This window comes from Schistocerca nitens, chromosome 4 (genome assembly GCF_023898315.1).
Source record: "Schistocerca nitens isolate TAMUIC-IGC-003100 chromosome 4, iqSchNite1.1, whole genome shotgun sequence".
In the NCBI taxonomy this organism is placed as follows: domain Eukaryota; kingdom Metazoa; phylum Arthropoda; class Insecta; order Orthoptera; family Acrididae; genus Schistocerca; species Schistocerca nitens.
In genome coordinates this window covers 433969108-433987200 of record NC_064617.1, presented here as the reverse complement: position 1 = coordinate 433987200, position 18093 = coordinate 433969108, and the positions used below count along the sequence as shown (strand labels likewise).

The 18093-nt window shown below is 41.5% G+C and overlaps 1 protein-coding gene across 1 annotated transcript in view; it reads left to right on the top strand.

The window, feature by feature from the left end:
* LOC126252360 (cytochrome P450 4C1-like) overlaps positions 1-18093 on the top strand; it is a 182009-nt gene that overhangs the window by 46546 nt on the left and 117370 nt on the right. Inside the window, exon 3 of the mRNA XM_049953252.1 lies at positions 12203-12430. Within this exon, the coding sequence (XP_049809209.1) occupies positions 12203-12430 (228 nt within the window). The remainder of the gene's footprint in view (positions 1-12202; positions 12431-18093) is intronic.

Sequence of the window (18093 nt, the reverse complement as noted above, 5' to 3'; positions counted from 1 at the left end):
GCCAATGGGATCCTTAAAGCAAAAGAACCTAATCACTGTGTAGCTGAAGAGGAGGCTATGACAATGATATGCCGTTTTCAAACGCTTACAGGTACTTGCTGGGGAGAAAGACAGTAACATTAACTGATCACATGGTATTAAGTTTCCTCAAACGATGTTATTTGAAACACCCAAGGTTAGCCTGCTGGGCAGTGTACCTTCAGTCACTTGACATAGAAACAAGAATAGTTAAGTATGAATGCATGCTCTCGCAGCATTATCAATAAATAAAACCCTTGGTCTAGTGGCAGAGTCTTTGGTTAGCAATGAAAATGTCTTCACTCCTGGGTTAGAGACCGCCAACGCTTAAATTTCGACTAACAATTAGCATTCGGGCATAAGACGTCACCTTCATTCTGCCAACGGAGTTGTCAAATTGGGCGGAGGAGCGGGCACTCTCTTGTCCTTGGTGTGGGAAACAGCCCGTAAAGACGGAAGAATCAGCAATGAGCAATGATCAACGGCACGAGGATGCAGGAGGCAATGGAAACCACTGCATTAAAGACACCAAACGGGTATCCACAGGACATGTGGCTTGTAATTGAAAAAGTGTCGTGATGATCTTTCCATTGGCAAAAAGGTTCTAAACTAGCCCCAATACGGATCTCCGGGAGGGGACTGCCAAATGGAAGGTGACCATGAAACAAAGATGGAAAAACCAACGAAAGGATAGCGCTTTACAAGTCGGGGCGTGGAATGTCAGAAGCTTCAATGTGGTAGGGAAACTAGAAAATTTGAAAAGGCTCAATCTAGATATAATATGGGTCAGTGAAGTGAATTGGAAAGAAGACCAGGATTTCTAATCAGATGAGTATAGGGTAATATCAAGAGCATCAGAAAATGGTATAACTGGACTAGGATTAAGTATGAATAGGAAGTTAGGGCAGAGAGGGTGTGTTATAGTGAACAGTTCAATGATAGGGTTGTTCTTATCAGAATCGACGGCAAACCAACGGTAGTTTAGGTATACTCGTACATGCCGACGTCGCAAGCTGAAGATGAAGATACAGAGAAAGTATATGAGGATACTAAAAGTGTAATACAGTAACTAAAAGTTTATGAAAATCTAAAAGTCATGGAGGAATGGAATGCAGATGTAGGGAAAAGAGCGGAAGAAAAAGTTACAGTAGAATGTAAGCTTGGGACAAGGAATGAGAGAGCTGAAAGACTAATTGAGTTCTGTAATAAACTTCAGCTAGTAATAGCTAGTACTCTGTTCAAGAATCAAAAGAGGAGGAGATATATTTGGTAAAGGTCGGGTGATACGGGAAGATGTAAGTGGAGATTACATCAAGGTACCCAGGAGCAGACGTATTAGTGATGAAGAGTAAAGGTTAAGAGATTAGTCACGAAGAATCAGTACACAAAGAAGTGGGATGTAGAAGTACTAAGGAATGACACTCTTGCAGTTCTCTAGAGCTATAGATAAAACAGTAACGATTAGCTCAGTAGGCAGTACAGTTAAATACGAATGAACATCTCCAAAACGGACAATGGTAGAAGTTGGAAAGAAAAACGTAGGTACAAAGAAGATAACAGCATAGAAACAATGGGTAACAGATGAAATACTTCAGTTGGTCGATGAAAGAAGGAAGTACAAAAATGTTGAGGGAAATTCAGGAATACAGAAATAAAAGCCTCTAAGGAATGAAATAAACAGGAAGTGCAGGGAAGCGAAGACGAAATGGCTGCAGGAAAAATGTAAAGAAATCTAAAAAGAAATCATTGTCGGAAGGGCTGACTCAGCATATAGGAAAGTCAAACTGTCCTTCGGTGAAATTAAAAGCAACGGTGGTAACATTCAGAGTGCAACGGGAATTCCGCTGTTAAATGCAGAGGAGAGGGCGGACAGGTGGAAAGAGTACATTGAAGGGCTCTACTAGGGAGAAGATTTGTCTGATTTGATAGAAGAAGAAACAGGAGTCGATTTAGGAGAGAGAGTGGATCCAGTATTAGAATTAGAATCGTAGAGTGCTTTGAAGTACCTGAGATCAAATAAGGGAAAACAGATAGATAACATTCCATCATCATTTCTAAAATCATTGGGGGATGTGGCAACGAAACGACTATCCACGTTGGTGTGTAGAATGCATTAGTCTGGTGTCATACCATCTGACTTTCGGAAAAATAGTCATCCACGTAATTCCGAAGACTGTAAGAGCTGATAAGTGCAGGAATTATCGCACAATCAGCTTAACAGCTCATGGATCCAAGTTGTTGACAAGAATATTGTACAGGAGGATGGAAAAGAAAATTTACGAAGTGTTAGCTAAGAATAAGTTTGGCTTTAGGGAAGGTAAAAATTGTCGTCGGGCTTCAAGCCGCATCACGTGGTTGATTGCCCACGAGCTTTCGAAGAGATTTCCTCTGCCATTGTCAAGCGGTTGACTGTGATGTGAACGCCCCTGCCGTGCTTATATACACTCATGTACATAAATTAAGGACAATTGCAGAATGTGGTGCCACACAACATGGCACTACACAAAACTGGCGCTAATAGCATAGGCACAAAGGGAACACACACGACACAGATCTGTAAGTCCACGGTATTCGTGATAAGTAGAGAAAACTGTCCCGAAACACATGTGCTACAAAACGCCACTGCTTCCTGCGCATGTACCCCGACATCAACATGGGATATGATCACCATGCACACGTACTCAGGCCGCACAACGGGTTGGCATACTCTGGATCAGGTGGTCGAGCAGCTGCTGGGGTATAGCCTCCCATTCTTGCACCAGTGACTGTCGGAACTCCTGAAGTGTCCTAGGGGTTTGAAGACGTGCAGCGATACGTCGACCGAGAGCATCCCAGACGTGCTCGATGGAGTTTAGGTCTGGAGAACAGGTAGGCCACTCCATTCGCCTGATATCTTCTGTTTCAAGGTACTCCTCCACGATGGCAGCTCAGTGGGGCTGTGCATTATCATCCATCAGGAGGAAGGTGGGACCCACTACACCCCTGAAAAGGCGGACATACTGGTGCAAAATGACGTCCCGATACACCTGATCTGTTACAGTTCCTCTGTCAAAGACATGCAGGGGTGTACGTGCGTCAATCATAATCCCGCCCCACACCATCAAACCACGACCTCCATACAGGTCCCTTTCAAGGACATTAAGCGGCTGGTATCTGGTTCCTGGTTCACGCCAGATGAAAACACGGGGAGAATCTCTGTTCAGACTATACCTGGATGAACATAACCTGGGACCACTGTTCCAATAACCGTTTACTGTGTTCTTGACATCAGGCTTTACGGGCTCTCCTGTGACCAGGGGTCAGTGGAATGCACCTTGCAGGTCTCCGGGCGAATAAATCATGTCTGTCCAGTCGTCTATAGACTGTGTGTCTCGAGACAACTGTTCCAGTGGGTGTGGTAAGGTCCCGACCAAGACTACCTACAGTACTCTGTGGCCGTCTGCGGGCATTGATAGTGAGATATCGGTCTTCTTGTGGTGTTGCACACTGTGGTCGTCCCGTACTCTAGCGTCTGGACACGTTTCCTGTCTGCTGGAATCGTTGCCATAATCTTGAGATCAAACTTTGTGGCTCACGGAGGACCCTTGCTACGACCTGCTGTGTTTGACCAGCCTCCTGTCGCCCTAGTATTCCACCGCTCATATCGTCATCAATATGTGTTCTTTGAGCCATTCTCAACACAGTCACCATTAGCTCGTCTGAAAACGTCTGCACACTTACTCTCTGCATCGTACTCTGACATGCACCAACACACCTTTGCGTATGTGGACTGCTGGCAGCGACACCTTGCGACGACCGCAGGTCAAATGCACCGCGTGGTCATACCCCGAGGTGATTTAAATCCGCAAACCGCCCACAAGAGCGTTGTTTCACCATGTATGAGCATTATCCTTAATTTATGAGCATGGGTGCAGTCGGCCGCCGCCAGAACCGTCACTGGTGTCCAATCCCGCAAAATATATGGCGATGTTTTGGTTGCGCTATGGCAGCGTCTGCTTCAACTACCGAATCACAGGATCCCTGAAAAATCGGACTATAGTAATAATTAGTGTAGGTCCTGGTAAGTTTTTGTGAGTTAGTGAACGAGCGAGTGAACTAAATTACAAGAACTGCGCTAGAACCTACACCTAAGTAACTACTCATAGTACTGTCTCCTTTTATCATTATGGACACACCCATAGGTAATCTTATCTTGTCTGTCACCAGTCTGATTCCCAGAAGTCATAGTGAAGGTGTTCATTTATGAATCGTATCTATCGCTGTTCGTTCTTATGCTTCCTAAGTTCTTTGTATTCCTGTTTGGTGTCGTGTATTTACTGTCGTCTGTCACTCTCTTCAGCACAGGTTGATTTTCTCCAGAGTTTTCTGTGTTGACTTTCCTTAGTGTTGCATACCGTTTTTCCACGACTGGTCCTCCAGGAGTTGACTACATGATGGCAATTCCCGAACTTGACGCTTCTGGATTGCTGATATGATTTTTTGTGCCATCTTATCTACGCAATATCCCTTGTAGGTGTACAACGACAGTTGTAATGTTGAATCCGGTTCGCCTTTTTGAAGTTTGGAACCCATCTTAATGATCTACACTTTTAAACATGACATGTGATTATAGTCACTTATTTTAAGACTTTCTCCCACTGTCCACGACACTTCTTCAGGCATTCTGGTTTGCTAACGTTATGTGAAAATTTTTGTGAGTTCCTGATCTGTTGTGATTTGTGGTTCAAATGGTTCAAATGGCTCTGAGCACTATGGGACTCAACATCTTAGGTCATAAAGTCCCCTAGAACGTAGAACTACTTAAACCTAACTAACCTAAGGACATCACACACACCCATGCCCAAGGCAGGATTCGAACCTGCGACCGTAGCAGTCCCGCGGTTCCGGACTGCAGCGCCAGAACCGCTAGACCACCGCGGCCGGCTGTGATTTGTGCAGAGGTCTTTTTAATGGCTTATAAACCCAATTCCTATATTAGATCTTGCAGTTCTAATTTTCTGTCATATGTTTCTTTGCTGATGAAACGCGATAGTTTTACTTTTGCATCTGTTGTTATAAAATGATTAGCTCTTCATTCTGCAATTACTTTTCATTACTCCCAACGTATTTATATACCTGAGAGAAGTAGAAATAAATATTAATTTTAATATCCAAGTAGGTCCCATACTTCTGTAGTCACACCACGACTGTTGCAGAGAAAAGTGAATAGCCATTAATTTAGTGCCTGTTCTAAAAATTATTCTTGTTGCTATAGGTCCTCCTGTCATGAACTGCACAGTTCCTGGCTTTACAGTGTTTGAATTTTCCTTAAGAAGCGCTCCAAAGAATACATATCTATGCTATTTTACGAAGACACATCGTTGGTGAAGTTACTAAAAAACCTCGAAAAATACTTTACCGATTTACTTAAATTTTCTTCACTATAGTCTAATGAACATTTGGAGGAACGTAGCCTAATCTATGTAATACAAAAGTATATTTAAAAGTCTATGTGTAATAATCAAAGGGGAAATGTTGTGGTAAGTTCCTATGGGACCAAACTGCTGAGGTCATCGGTCCCTAGGCTCCTAGGCTGACACACTGCTTAATCCAACTAACTTAACCTATGGAGAACACACACACCCATGGCCGAGGGATAACTGGGAGGGGGGGGGGGTGCACGAACTATGGCAAGGCACCCTAGCCGGAGTGACTACCCGACGCGGCTGTTGTAAATAAAAATCTAGAAGAGTTCTTGAGCATAATGTGGATTTTTTTTTGTTAGAACCGACTGTGAGAAAGAAAACACTGTGCTGTGAAAATGTGTGATTTCGATCTCTTTCTCGCAGTTAGTTTCAGCGACGTTAGGAGGGCATATAAAACACATTTCAGATTGTTTCTCCCATATATATTCTTTCTCGTTGCACATATTTTCAAATAAAAACATTATGCATAGCAATGTGCTGTTTTGTTTTCTTCCTCGCTATCGGTTTTACAGAAACCTGGAAAATTGTATTTATGGCTTACTGACTTATGATTAGAATACTGATACAGAATCTGAAACTGTGTAATTCTACCCATTCACAGATCTTTTCTCAAAACTGTCTTTGAAGTTAGTATCCTCACAGATCTAGCAGCTGGAAAGGGCTTCCTCATACCCCACATACTAATGACCCCAGATGGTTTTCCCATACATTTTAAGCTACTTCAATTCCCAATCAATTTTTCGTTTGAATTAACAGTGGGGATGAAAGAGACATAGATAGGATGGAGGAGAGAGGCAGGAAGAACATATGCACAGAAACCGGTGGAGGGTAACTAGAGATGGACAAAGAGAGGTAGAGGAGGATATTGTGAGGGAGGCAGGAGACGTGAAGGAGTTTAAGATGTATATTCATTTCCCAGTCGTGTTTAGCGATTGTGAAGCTTTACTGTGTTCGCCAGCAGAGTATAAGTACGGACAGATTACGAAACTTGCATTGTGCGGTAGAGACGTAACATCAAAGGATAAGAAATACAAATAAGTTAGCTTTAAATGGCTAAGAGCTCAATGATATCTTCAGAAAAGCTAGCGAGCAATGGTTATAAAAACTGTAAAATGCATTATATTAAAAGTATTGGCATGCTTTAGCTTTAAAAGGATTTATGTCTTGATATTCGTAAATTCCAAATAGCATGTTTTACCGGTAAAGAGCTAAAGACGAAAGTAAAGTTAAGTCCTCTAGCGTTCAAAATTTGAATCACTTGCAGCTGTAGCGGTCGTTAACGTAGAGCGAACTCATCATCGACCGCTTACTGAGTATGTTTAAAAACATCCAGACACAGCTACGAGCTTGCGGAGCAGCTTTAAAAGAAATTATCAATAACAGGGTGGTAGATGTCCAAGAAATTGTTGTTTCCGAGTGTGAATTTTTCGGTGGGTGTCTTTTCCTCAGTATCATTTGACGTTACTGCTCTACTGTACAATATTGGTTTTATAATCTGTCTGAATTTTTATTGTACACATACAAGCGTTGTTTTCACATCTTATATTCTATACTGATCACCCTGAGCATTATTACCACTTTCCTGATACCCGGTATTTCGCCTTTTGGCACGGATAACAGTGACGACGCGTCGTCGCATGGAAGCAATGAGGCCTTAGTAGGTTGCTGGAAGAAGTCGGAACCGCATTTGCACACACGTCACCTACTTCCTGTAAATTCCGGGGAGGGGGGCGATGAGCTCTGACTCCACGTCAATCACATCTCAGATGTATTTGACTGGGTTCGGATCTGGCGAGTTGGAGGGCCAGCATATCAGTTGGAATTCGCCACTGTGTTCCTCAAACCACTCCATCACACTTCTGGCCTTATGACATGGCGCATTATCTTGTTGAAAAATGCCGCTGCCGTCGGGAAACAAGACAGTCTCGAAGGGGCGTACGTGATCAGCGACCAGTGTACATACTCCTTGGACGTCATGGTGCCTTGCACGAGCTTCACTCGACCCATGAATACCAACGTGAATGTTCCCCAGAGGAACATCATACCGCACAGATGTCACGGAGCTGTTCCCCTGGAAGACTATGGATTCGCAACTTCCCATCGGAGTGATAAAGAACGCATCGGGATTCATCAGACCACGCAGCGTTCTACCGCCGCGCCAACGGTCTGTGTCAACGGTGACCTGCCCATTTCACTCATAGTTGCCGATGTCATTGTGTTAAGACTGGCACACGCATGAGTCGTCGGCTGGAGTATTCGGTGCACTGTGTATTGAGACACACTTGTACTCTGTCCAGCTTTAAAGTTTGATGCTAGTTCCGCCACAGTTCGCCGTCTACCCTGTTTTACCTTTCTGCCCAACGTACGACTTCCGATATCCGTAATGAGGGGAGGCTTCCCAACCCCATGACGTGGTTCGTGGTTTCTCCTTGGTTTCGCCAGGTGTTGAAAACACTCGACACAACAATCATCGAACATCCGACAAGTGCTGAGCCTCTGGGCTATCACAATTTGCCCTAGGTCAAACTCAGATACACTCGTAGATTGCGCGTCTTCCTCATTCCGTACACGTACAGCCTGCTCACTGATACTACATGCTCCGTGCGTGTGTCTGACTAACAGTCTTTTCTCGCCAGGTGGTGCTGCTACCGCCTGGCCTGGAGTATATCGATAGTACCCGGTGACCATAATGTTCTGGCTGTATGTTTTTATCATATTTATGGCAGTTTCTAGGACTGCTTGAAAATAACATTGATATAAAGACCGAAACTGGCAGTGGAGTTAGTAAAATTCTCAAGAGCAACTGGACTGGTTTTCATTAATTGAAAATACAGTTGCCGATTCAATACAGCCGCCGGAAATGGAGAAACTACTTACTAGACTGCCCAGCCAAGCAAGAAAAACTGTTTTTACCTTCAAGGAATTTCAGACAGGACTGACTTTTCTTGTTGCTCATATGAAATTAAGGAAACATGTTTGCGACTGACTGTTATCCTTAACTACCATACATCAATATTGGTATGAAATAATCTTCGGATGCAGCTAGTTTACACTGCGAAATTATGCAATTATTCGGAAAAGAAATGAAATCGGGTACTCCTATAAGGAAAAAGTGCTTTTAAATTTAAGTTTATACAACATACATTTAAAGCTGTGTACTTTTGTCACGTTTCCTACAATTTGACCATGTGTACGAAAACATAAAACTGGGAGTGCTGAGGCATCAAAACATGCTATCTTCTAATCATAGAACGAAACCAGGTAAGCTCTTTGCTTCTCAAAGACTGGCTACAAGTGTGAGATTGGATCAAAAGAAAAAAAAAAAGAAAGGTTCAATTTTATGATAGAAACATTAATGACAATGAACAAGCTATTTTCAATAAAGGCCGATGGCATATAAATAAATTAAAAACTTATTAGCTCAAGACAATATGGCAATAGATTCAGTGAAAGGTAATGAAACAGAACACGTCGGACTAACCATGAGAGTTAACATAGCCTCAAGTGATGCCACAAATTGACCTACAACTAACGTTTTTGAGCTGGATGTATGTTGCGACATTAATGAGAAACCATATCAGCATATCGCCTAGGTCACTAAAGCAGATAAAGCGAACCCCTTGGTTATTACGAGTAGACGTGATTGTACTGATAAATCTGAAAAATTGTTTTCAGAAGATAATATTTCAGAAATAAGTTATAATCCGACAAAAACGTGAAACAGAAATCAGAAGAGCTATAGATCCTAACTACTTTCAATTCAATGATAAAGAAGAAAAAAGCAATCACACAATGCCTGCTCTATGTACTAAAATTGACAAGAATAATGCTTCTAGATCAACAGTTAATGTTGTATTTACAGAAGACAAAAATTTAATGAACTACTAAAACAAATAATGTATAAACTACAGTTAAGAACCTGAGTGAGTAGTTATACATATCTTATAATTGTAGTGCGTGGTTCACTTCTTTTGACATAGAACATATGTATACTAATATTCCTCTAAAAGAAAACATTACAATAATGAAAAACAATTTGCTAACGCACAAAATACTTCCTGTGGGGGCAATTATTGAAACTATTAAATTACAGGAAATTGTGATAAAGTATAAATACTTTACTTTTCTGAAACAGATCTATCTTCTAAAAAAAAAAAATGGCTCTGAGCACTATGGGACTTAACTTCTGAGGTCATCAGTCCCCGAGAACTTAGAACTACTTAAACCTAACTAACCTAAGGACACCACACACATCCATTCCCGAGGCAGGATTCGAACCTGCGACCGTAGCGGTCGCGCGGTTCCAGACTGTAGCGCCTAGAACAGCTCGGCCACGCCGGCCGGCTATCTTCTAAAAGACTGAGTACCTATGGGATCTCGGACAGCAGGTACAATGGCAGATATTTTCGTCAATGAAGTGGAAAGGAAATTCTTGAAATAACACTCTGAAATCAACGTTTGTACAATGCGTCACAAAAGTTATATTGATAACGTCCTCATTCTTTTCCGTGGCTCATAACAAGAAACTGATTAATACGGAAATCCTTTTGTAAAATACGCACAGTCGAGAACAATTAATATTTTAGATCTTTTCATTACAGTGAATCAACAAAGATATGTTTTTAGAATTTATCATAAGCACATGCCTTCCTATGTCATTATTTCAACTGCATCATGTCTTCTTGCTCAATATAGAAAAGGCCTTATCTCAATCTGACATAAACAGGTTCTTTAAATTTCTGCTATATGCTAATGACGGTGAAACGTAATATCACTGGTCGCCAGGTATAATGGCTAGTCACAGAACCTAAAAGGAATCAGAAAATTAGAAATATTCGCTCACCTGAAAAAATCCGAAGAAAAGAAACTCATCGAACAATGCACACTTACAAATACTAGGTTGTTGGACCCCTGCCGGCACTTTCGTGATAGTTTCCTTCAAAATTACTCCGCAGGAGGTTTGTAAACATACTCTGTAAGCCGTCCACAATGCGTCCAAGCGGCAATGACGCCCGACACAGTTCCTTGTGGTTCATTTGCATGTTAGAGAACATAGTTTTATATTCGTCTTGGATACCTGATCCACTGCAACAGTCTTACGCTTTTATTAAATCTACACATTATGTTTAGCTCTTTCTTTGTAAAATAACTATTTGGAATTTTTGAATGTCAGGACGCAATTCCTCTCACAGGTAAAGCATGCCAGTACATTTAATGCAATGAATTTTACGACGCCCATATTTATCAACATGTCATTAAGCAAATAACCATTTAAATCCAACTTACTTACATTTTTTATCATTTGATGTTGCTTCGCTACAGCACAAAGTAAGTTTCATATGAAATCTGTATTTATATTTTAGATGTGGAAGCCTTATTTTCTCAGCGTCTGTTATATACAATATTTATATATGTCTTCTGTTTATGGAAGATTTCAGTACCACCCGAAACTGGCCTAATATAAAGGCCGAAACTTTGAAGTTGTCAACAGCAAGTGGAGTGGTTTTCATTAATTAACCTAGCATAACGGTCGTCTATCTCATACCATTTATCTGTTTTTAATTCAGTGGTGGATATCTGGTGAGTATGTAACACAAAGCTAATGTTACTCTAAGAACGGAAATGATTCCGATCATTTTAACACATTCACTGTAAACATTTATGAACTCGAATATTCGCCACGTCTATGAAAGACTTTTCTCAACAGATTCGACAGGTCACTTAATCCTGTAGGTAAATTTCTTGCCTTTAATTGGATATTGTGAATGAACTTTGGAGACGGGAAGGTTATTACAAAATTCATCCTCAAACTGCGAATCAGTTTCGAGTTTCGTAATACAGCTGTCGATCGTCAGCAGTCTCTGTTCAAATACGCATACGCATCTGAAGGACATTGTATAAGGACATTGGATAACACAGTTGCAAAATATGGATAGGTTATTTTTCTGCCTTTCGCTTGTTCTGTTAATGTCTGCTGTATTTGCCCTTTTATTTCCAATTTCCACATTCCGCCCTGTAGTCTTTCAGTGACACGCATGGAAGTGTCGACGCTGGCAAATCTCCACCAACTATTGTTCTACAACGTCCAGATGAAACTGAAAGAAAAGTGTGGCTTGCTACGCAGCTGCCATTCCGTGTTGTAGTGATGTTCCTCGGTCCAGCGTCCGCTGTTCGCTGTGTGACGACAGTCATCTGGATGCCAGAACCACAACCCTGCTCTATTAGTCACACACGCACCACTGTCGTTGCACATAGCCTGCACAAGAATAAATATGACACTGCGAGAAACAGATTCCCCAAAGACAAATCATCCTTCTTTGGTAGAACTCAAGCACATCATGATAATTTTCTTTGTCTGTACTTTCCATGTCGTTTCACGGCTCTTCACACGCTGAGCTTGTTTTAATACTGACACTTGCCGACAAAGATGAGAGAATCCTTCTAAGCGCGCATCAATCGTACATTAATAGTATACTGTTCTACACATTCATCAACTCTGGTCTCATTCTGGTTATTAGTTCTGAGTGTTAAATACTTTTCAATTAGAAGTACAGTTGCAATAGTGAATTGTTGTGCTTACTTTAAATGAGATAAAGTAAATAAAAGAGACACAAATAATGGTGTACGCCTACAAGTCTTTTCACAGAGACTTTGTAATCAACTTTACCATGATAATAGCTCCTCTGTTAGAGTAGCAGCGGTGTGATTTTCCCGTGCAGGTGCTGAAGGGGTTCTCGGACGCCTACAACGAGGGAGCTCAGTACATCTGCGACTACCTGAAGAGGGCGGGAGGTTCCCAGGTACAGCTGTACGAGCCGCTCTGCCTGCTGTCGATGCGCACACTGGCCGCGTCCGTGTTCGGACTGCCGTTCGAGGAGATGGTGCAGGACCAGGACACGCGAGATAAGGTCACCACTGCGTTCATGGAAGGTTTGCGTATTATCCAGGTAAGCATCAAAAGATAGGCTACATAAGGCGATTTCCATGTCGTTAGGTCTATATGAAGAACTATTGAGGAGTAATGATGAATATTTCTGATGGCAGACATGTGGACTTTTCAGCACTACAAAATATATGAAAATAGGTGAATTGCGGGAGGTCATAGATTAGCAGCCGTTAAACGTTCCGCTGGAACCAAACCGCACAAACAAGGTTAACAATAAACAACCAACTTTTGTAAACGTTCCGTTGATGCAAAACCACAAACGTAATTCCAGCTCGCGCTATTCGTACACGAGACCCTGAAATCAGCAGATATCGGCCCTCAGGTAGATGGCGTGTTTCTTTACTTCCGGGAGCCCTTGGACATAGATTCGTACTGTCGCCCAATGGACAAATCAGAAGCGTACGGAATATCAGAAAACCTCTCCGGTCGGATTGAAATTCCCAGCATTTTATTCATAAAGGACAGAAATCTGTAAATATAAAAGTAATTTCGGGTGTAGTCCAGCGGACTGTTACTAGACCATTTCCGATCACAGTGCAGACTCGTGGGCTAAAATATAAGACGGGTTGCTTAGCAGTGTTTTGATACAATAAAGCAACGAGTTTTCCTGGGTGTGCGGACATTTGACACGCCGGACATTAGCCACGCCGGACATTTGCCACGATTTTACCTGCTCCGAAGGGTTGGGTCCCTTGTCTCCCCGTCCTCCTCCTCCTCCTCCTCCTCCTCCTCCCCATCGCTTACTGAGCCTTTCAGCTGGTTTACTTAACATAGAACCAGAATCTCTTTGGATTTTCAGCCACATTCCTAGAGGGACTTTCGTTGTGGAAACTATTAAATACATCTCGCATTGAAATCCGCACCAAATTTCGAGCCTCAGTAAAACTTCGCCAATCTTGGAGATTTTGCATTCGTCTAAATTATACGTGCCTTTTTCGGTGCTCCTACAGCAGCTTTCTGTCGTGTTCTATGTACCATGGGGGATCAGTTCCGTCTCTTATTAATTTATTTGTTAAGAATCTCTCGAGTGGTGTTGATACTATTTCTTTGAACTTAAGCCACATATGGTCTTCACTTACATAGTTTGGAAGGACTGGCTACTGTCTTTTAGAAAGACGTCAACCGAATTTTTAGCTGCTTTTACAAGTGGATACATTTCGCATTTAGTTTTGGTGAATTTCTTTGTTACGGAATTGAGCCTCGCTGCGACTGTGTGTTCACTAATCCCTGTATCCGTCGTGATGCTCAGGATTATTTGTGGCTAAGAGGTCAAGTGTGTTTTCGTAACCATTTACAATTTGAATGGCCTCGTGAACTAATTGTTCAAAATAATTTTAAAAAAGCATATAGAACAATTACAGAAGTTGTTTTCTATCTACAATAGGGTCTGAAAATGTATTTTTGTCAACATACGGAAGGTAGATTGAAGTCACTGCCAACTATAATTGTATAGCGTACCTATTTGTGATGAGACTCAAGTTTTCTCTGAACTGTTCAGCAACTGTTTCATCTGACAACGGGGGTCGGTAAAAGGAGACAGTTATTAATTTATTCCGACTGTCGAACATAACCTCTGCCCATATTAAGTCACAGGAACTATCTGCTTCAATGCCACTTGTGAGCTGAAACACACATTACATTATTTTTCCTTAAGTTGTGCTTCTTGTTTCTGTTGTAGTGCAGATCATCACAATTACGGCTCTTCGCTCCAAAACCTAGGATGCTTTCTCTGAGAGCTAAACAATGTAGAACAACAACGTACGTTACTTCAATTCCTTATTTCTAACATTTTAAAATTGTACGTCGACTTTAGATGACTTGTCAATCATAGATGTTCTTATCTGTATTTAGTGAACGTATTTATAGTCTTGTTTTGAACTTTGTCCCGCTACACTTTATTAACTAATGTTTCGCCGCAAGGGATATCGGATTTTAGAGAGTAAATTAATATGGAGTATGTCGTTCTTCTTTTCAAACATTCACATTCCCATTTCTTCTTTCCTTATTGTCTTTTGGGCATGCAGTTGTAGTAATTAAAGTAGGCACAAATGCAGCGATCAAAAAGAAATGATTAGCGTACATTCGCATTCTCTTTACATCGTTCTTTTCTTGTTGCTCCCATGCCGATGGACTGTTTTTATCGCAATCAGTAAGCGTGAAAGGAAGCTACCCTAGAGACAGAGGGATCTATATTTATACTTGGCAGAACTAATTACATACTGACATAGTCCTCGGTATTGCTTTTGTTTCCCAAAAGTTATAAATATATCGATTTCGGAAAACAAGCTCTGTATTTCGCCAAGATGTCGAAGAAGAAGGTCCCTTATGTACTGGTTGTATCGAGTAAGATGTGGAAATGGCGGTTTGAAAGCGGACAGAAGAAGTACGAGGAAGGGCGTCCCCTACCTGAGGAATCGCTACTCAAGCTACCTGGTGAAGGGGCAAGTGTGGCAAATGTCCGGCATTCGTTTTCCTGGCATCGATTGTGTTGTGGACTGAGTGCGTCAACTTTGTACTGGCCACGCTATTCCCATAAACAGTGGTGAGACGCCCTGCTAAAACCGCAGGACAGGACAGGTAGTTTAAGTTGTGGAAAGGGACCAAAATAATCGTCTGTCAGTTACACTCGAACATACAACCTTTCATTTGATCAAACAGTACAACAGCCAAGAAAAAATTTAAAAAAAACACAGCTTTAGTTTTGGAACTTAATTAACGGCTGAATGCGCCGTACAATCTCATGACTTAAGGGCAAGACCACTTTAATTTATAAAACGGCTGAAAGCCAATAACATAAAGCTCAACCAAAATCAGAAATTTAAAAGGCAAAGCCTTATCTTAAAATAGTTCCGTAATTAGGCTGAAGGTCCAAAAAATCTGACACTTAAACAGCAAACAACTTAAATTCAAAATCAGCTGAAGGCCGAACACTTAAGACTCAATAACACTAATTTTAACCCTTTGAGTGCTGCACCGGCGCGTGCCCTAGGGGCCAGCTAATCCGTGTACCTGCTCTGGTAGCCGCTTCCGCAGACTACTGTGTGTGCCTGAGCTCTCTGGCCGGCCGTCCTCGCCCTGGCCTGAGTATTTCTGGAACCACGGCGGTTGAGACAGTCTCGCAGTTACTGTGATCGCCGACGTTACAAATTAACGCAGGATATCTGGATACTTATTCCACAACTTTGAATCTGGAGATGAATTGCTCGACAGACCTAATGTACACTGAAATTGCTTACGCTGCTAACATGTAACTCCTCATCAAAGGCTTTCTTTCATTTGAAATTAGTTCTTGAGAATCGTCGTAAGGTCTCAGTGTACATCTGTGTTTTATTTGGCATACTGATACTTAATTATCAGATATTTGTAAACGCTGTAGAATCCGTGATGATCAACCTTTGACGTTCTTCTGTACGAGCACAATAATTCACCAGCAAACAACCTTTGAGGGAAGCGTCTGGATGCCGAGACACACCTTTGGAGCTAATCACCACATTTTGAGAGCAGTAACCCAATGAATTATCCCCAAGGAACCTTCAAAATCAAAAATTAAACATTTCTGAATTCTTTTTATATGGGACGCAATTGTTATTGGACAGTAGAAATAAACAATGATTTATAACTTTTGCTTAAGAATTAGATAAGGGAACTCTCTAGTTTCTGAACTACCTAATTAAACATCACCTTTAATTCCTAATGACCTTTTGTGCCTCAGAAAAGGGTGAGTGTGTGCAACTGACCAACATGTGCCGAGATGCTCTTTCCAAGTGCAGGCCTAGAATTTTTTCACAAATCCAGTGCCCTGGAAAAAAAGGATCGCAATACATCACTGAATATTTCTAGAAAATTGCAGCCTGGGTCGCGGTAAAAGATATTTATTTAAGCGGCGACTAGTTTCGGGTGAAGCCCATTTTCAAATAACCATGTCAAAAAGGAAAGTGACAAAATATTGTAGCTGTTAATAAAACCATAGAATATCAATAGCAAACAACCATGTCAAAAAGGAATGTGACAAACAAATAATAGCTGCTAATAAAACCATAGATTATCGATAGCTATCGATATTCTATGGTTTTATTAACAGCTATAATGTTTCCAGAATGAAATTTTCACTCTTCAGTGGAGTGTGCGCTGATATAAAACTTTCCTGGCGAATTAAAACTGTGTGCCGGACCGAGACTCGAACTCGGGACCTCTGCCTTTCGCGGGCAAATGCTCTACCACCTGAGCTACCCAAGCACGACTCACGACCCGTCCTCACAGCCTCAATTCCGCCAGTACCTCGTCTCCTACGTTCCAAACTTCACAGAAGCTCTTCTGCGAACCTAGCAGAACTATAATGTGTTTGTCACATTCCTTTTCAACATGGTTGTTTGAAAATTGGCTTCGCGCGAAACTAGTCATTGCTTAAATAAATATATTTTACCGCAACCCAGGCTACAACTTTGGAGTAATATTAGTGCTAGAAGTTTTCATTTAATTAATAGTATTTGCACTAAGCTTAAGGTTTAACTTCTACCAAGAAGTTATGGAAGAATCAATGAATTTTTACAAAGCTTTTATTTTTACACCTTCTGTACGAACATTTGAAGCACCCAGTCTGTGTTTGTCAGCACAGACCGGATGTTTCACATGTTCGTACATAAGGTGTTGGCCGGCAAAGTAATTCATCTGAAGAGGCTCTTCAAGCTCAGATAATTCGGTGGTTTTTTATTAATTTTTTTATTTTTAAGTAATTTTTTCAGAAGTAAGGGCTTCATTTCATCTTCCAGCTGTACCAACTTGGTTAAAAGTCCTTCTTTGTGCGGTATGTTTCAAAACATGGGTCAATGCACAAAGGTTCATTGCATGTTTTGCATTCATATTTCATTTCGAGCAGACTGCACATCTACGCCATAGTCCGCATTTCTTGGACTGGTCACTTGGAATGCCATGTGGAAAGTTCTTCCCAGTAAAGCGATGAGAATTCTCGTCATCAGAGCCCATTTAACAGATTTACGCACAGATGCAATAGAGCTTAATAGCATATCGGAGTGGTCTACTGCTCCTATATTTGCATTGTAATCAACAATACATTGCGGCTTCATTACTTTTTCGCCAGTCGTCCTGTTTGTCTTTCCCGTGTCACGCATTTCTGTAGTGTTGCGGGTAGTCAGCATGAACACTTCTTGCTTGTCGCACCACTTGATGGCAAGCATTGCGTCAGTTGACATAAGCTCAACTTCTCCTCGTTTCAGTTTCTTTTGTACCTTTGGAAAGCTCCGCCTGTTCCTACGTACAGTATCGCATGCTGCTGTTCTCTGGTTGTGAAGTCAGAGGAACAAGTCTGGACTTGTATACCAATTGTCGACATACAGGGTATGTCCACGCTCAAGGCATGGCTTCGTTAGTGTTGCCACAATTTCACCAAATTATCCCAACTTATGGACTTCAATTTCTGTTGTACCCGGTTTTACAATGAATTCCAAGACGTATCCAGTTTTACAGTCGCACAACACGAATGTTTTGACTACAAATCTATTCGAAGGAATGTATTGTTTAAAATATAGTGACCTTTGAACAATAAATGCACTGCGGAATGCCACAGGAACTGTATCAATTATTTTCCTAATTTTAAACAAACTGTCATATCCACGATTGGCCGAGTTGTCACTAAAATGCAGCATT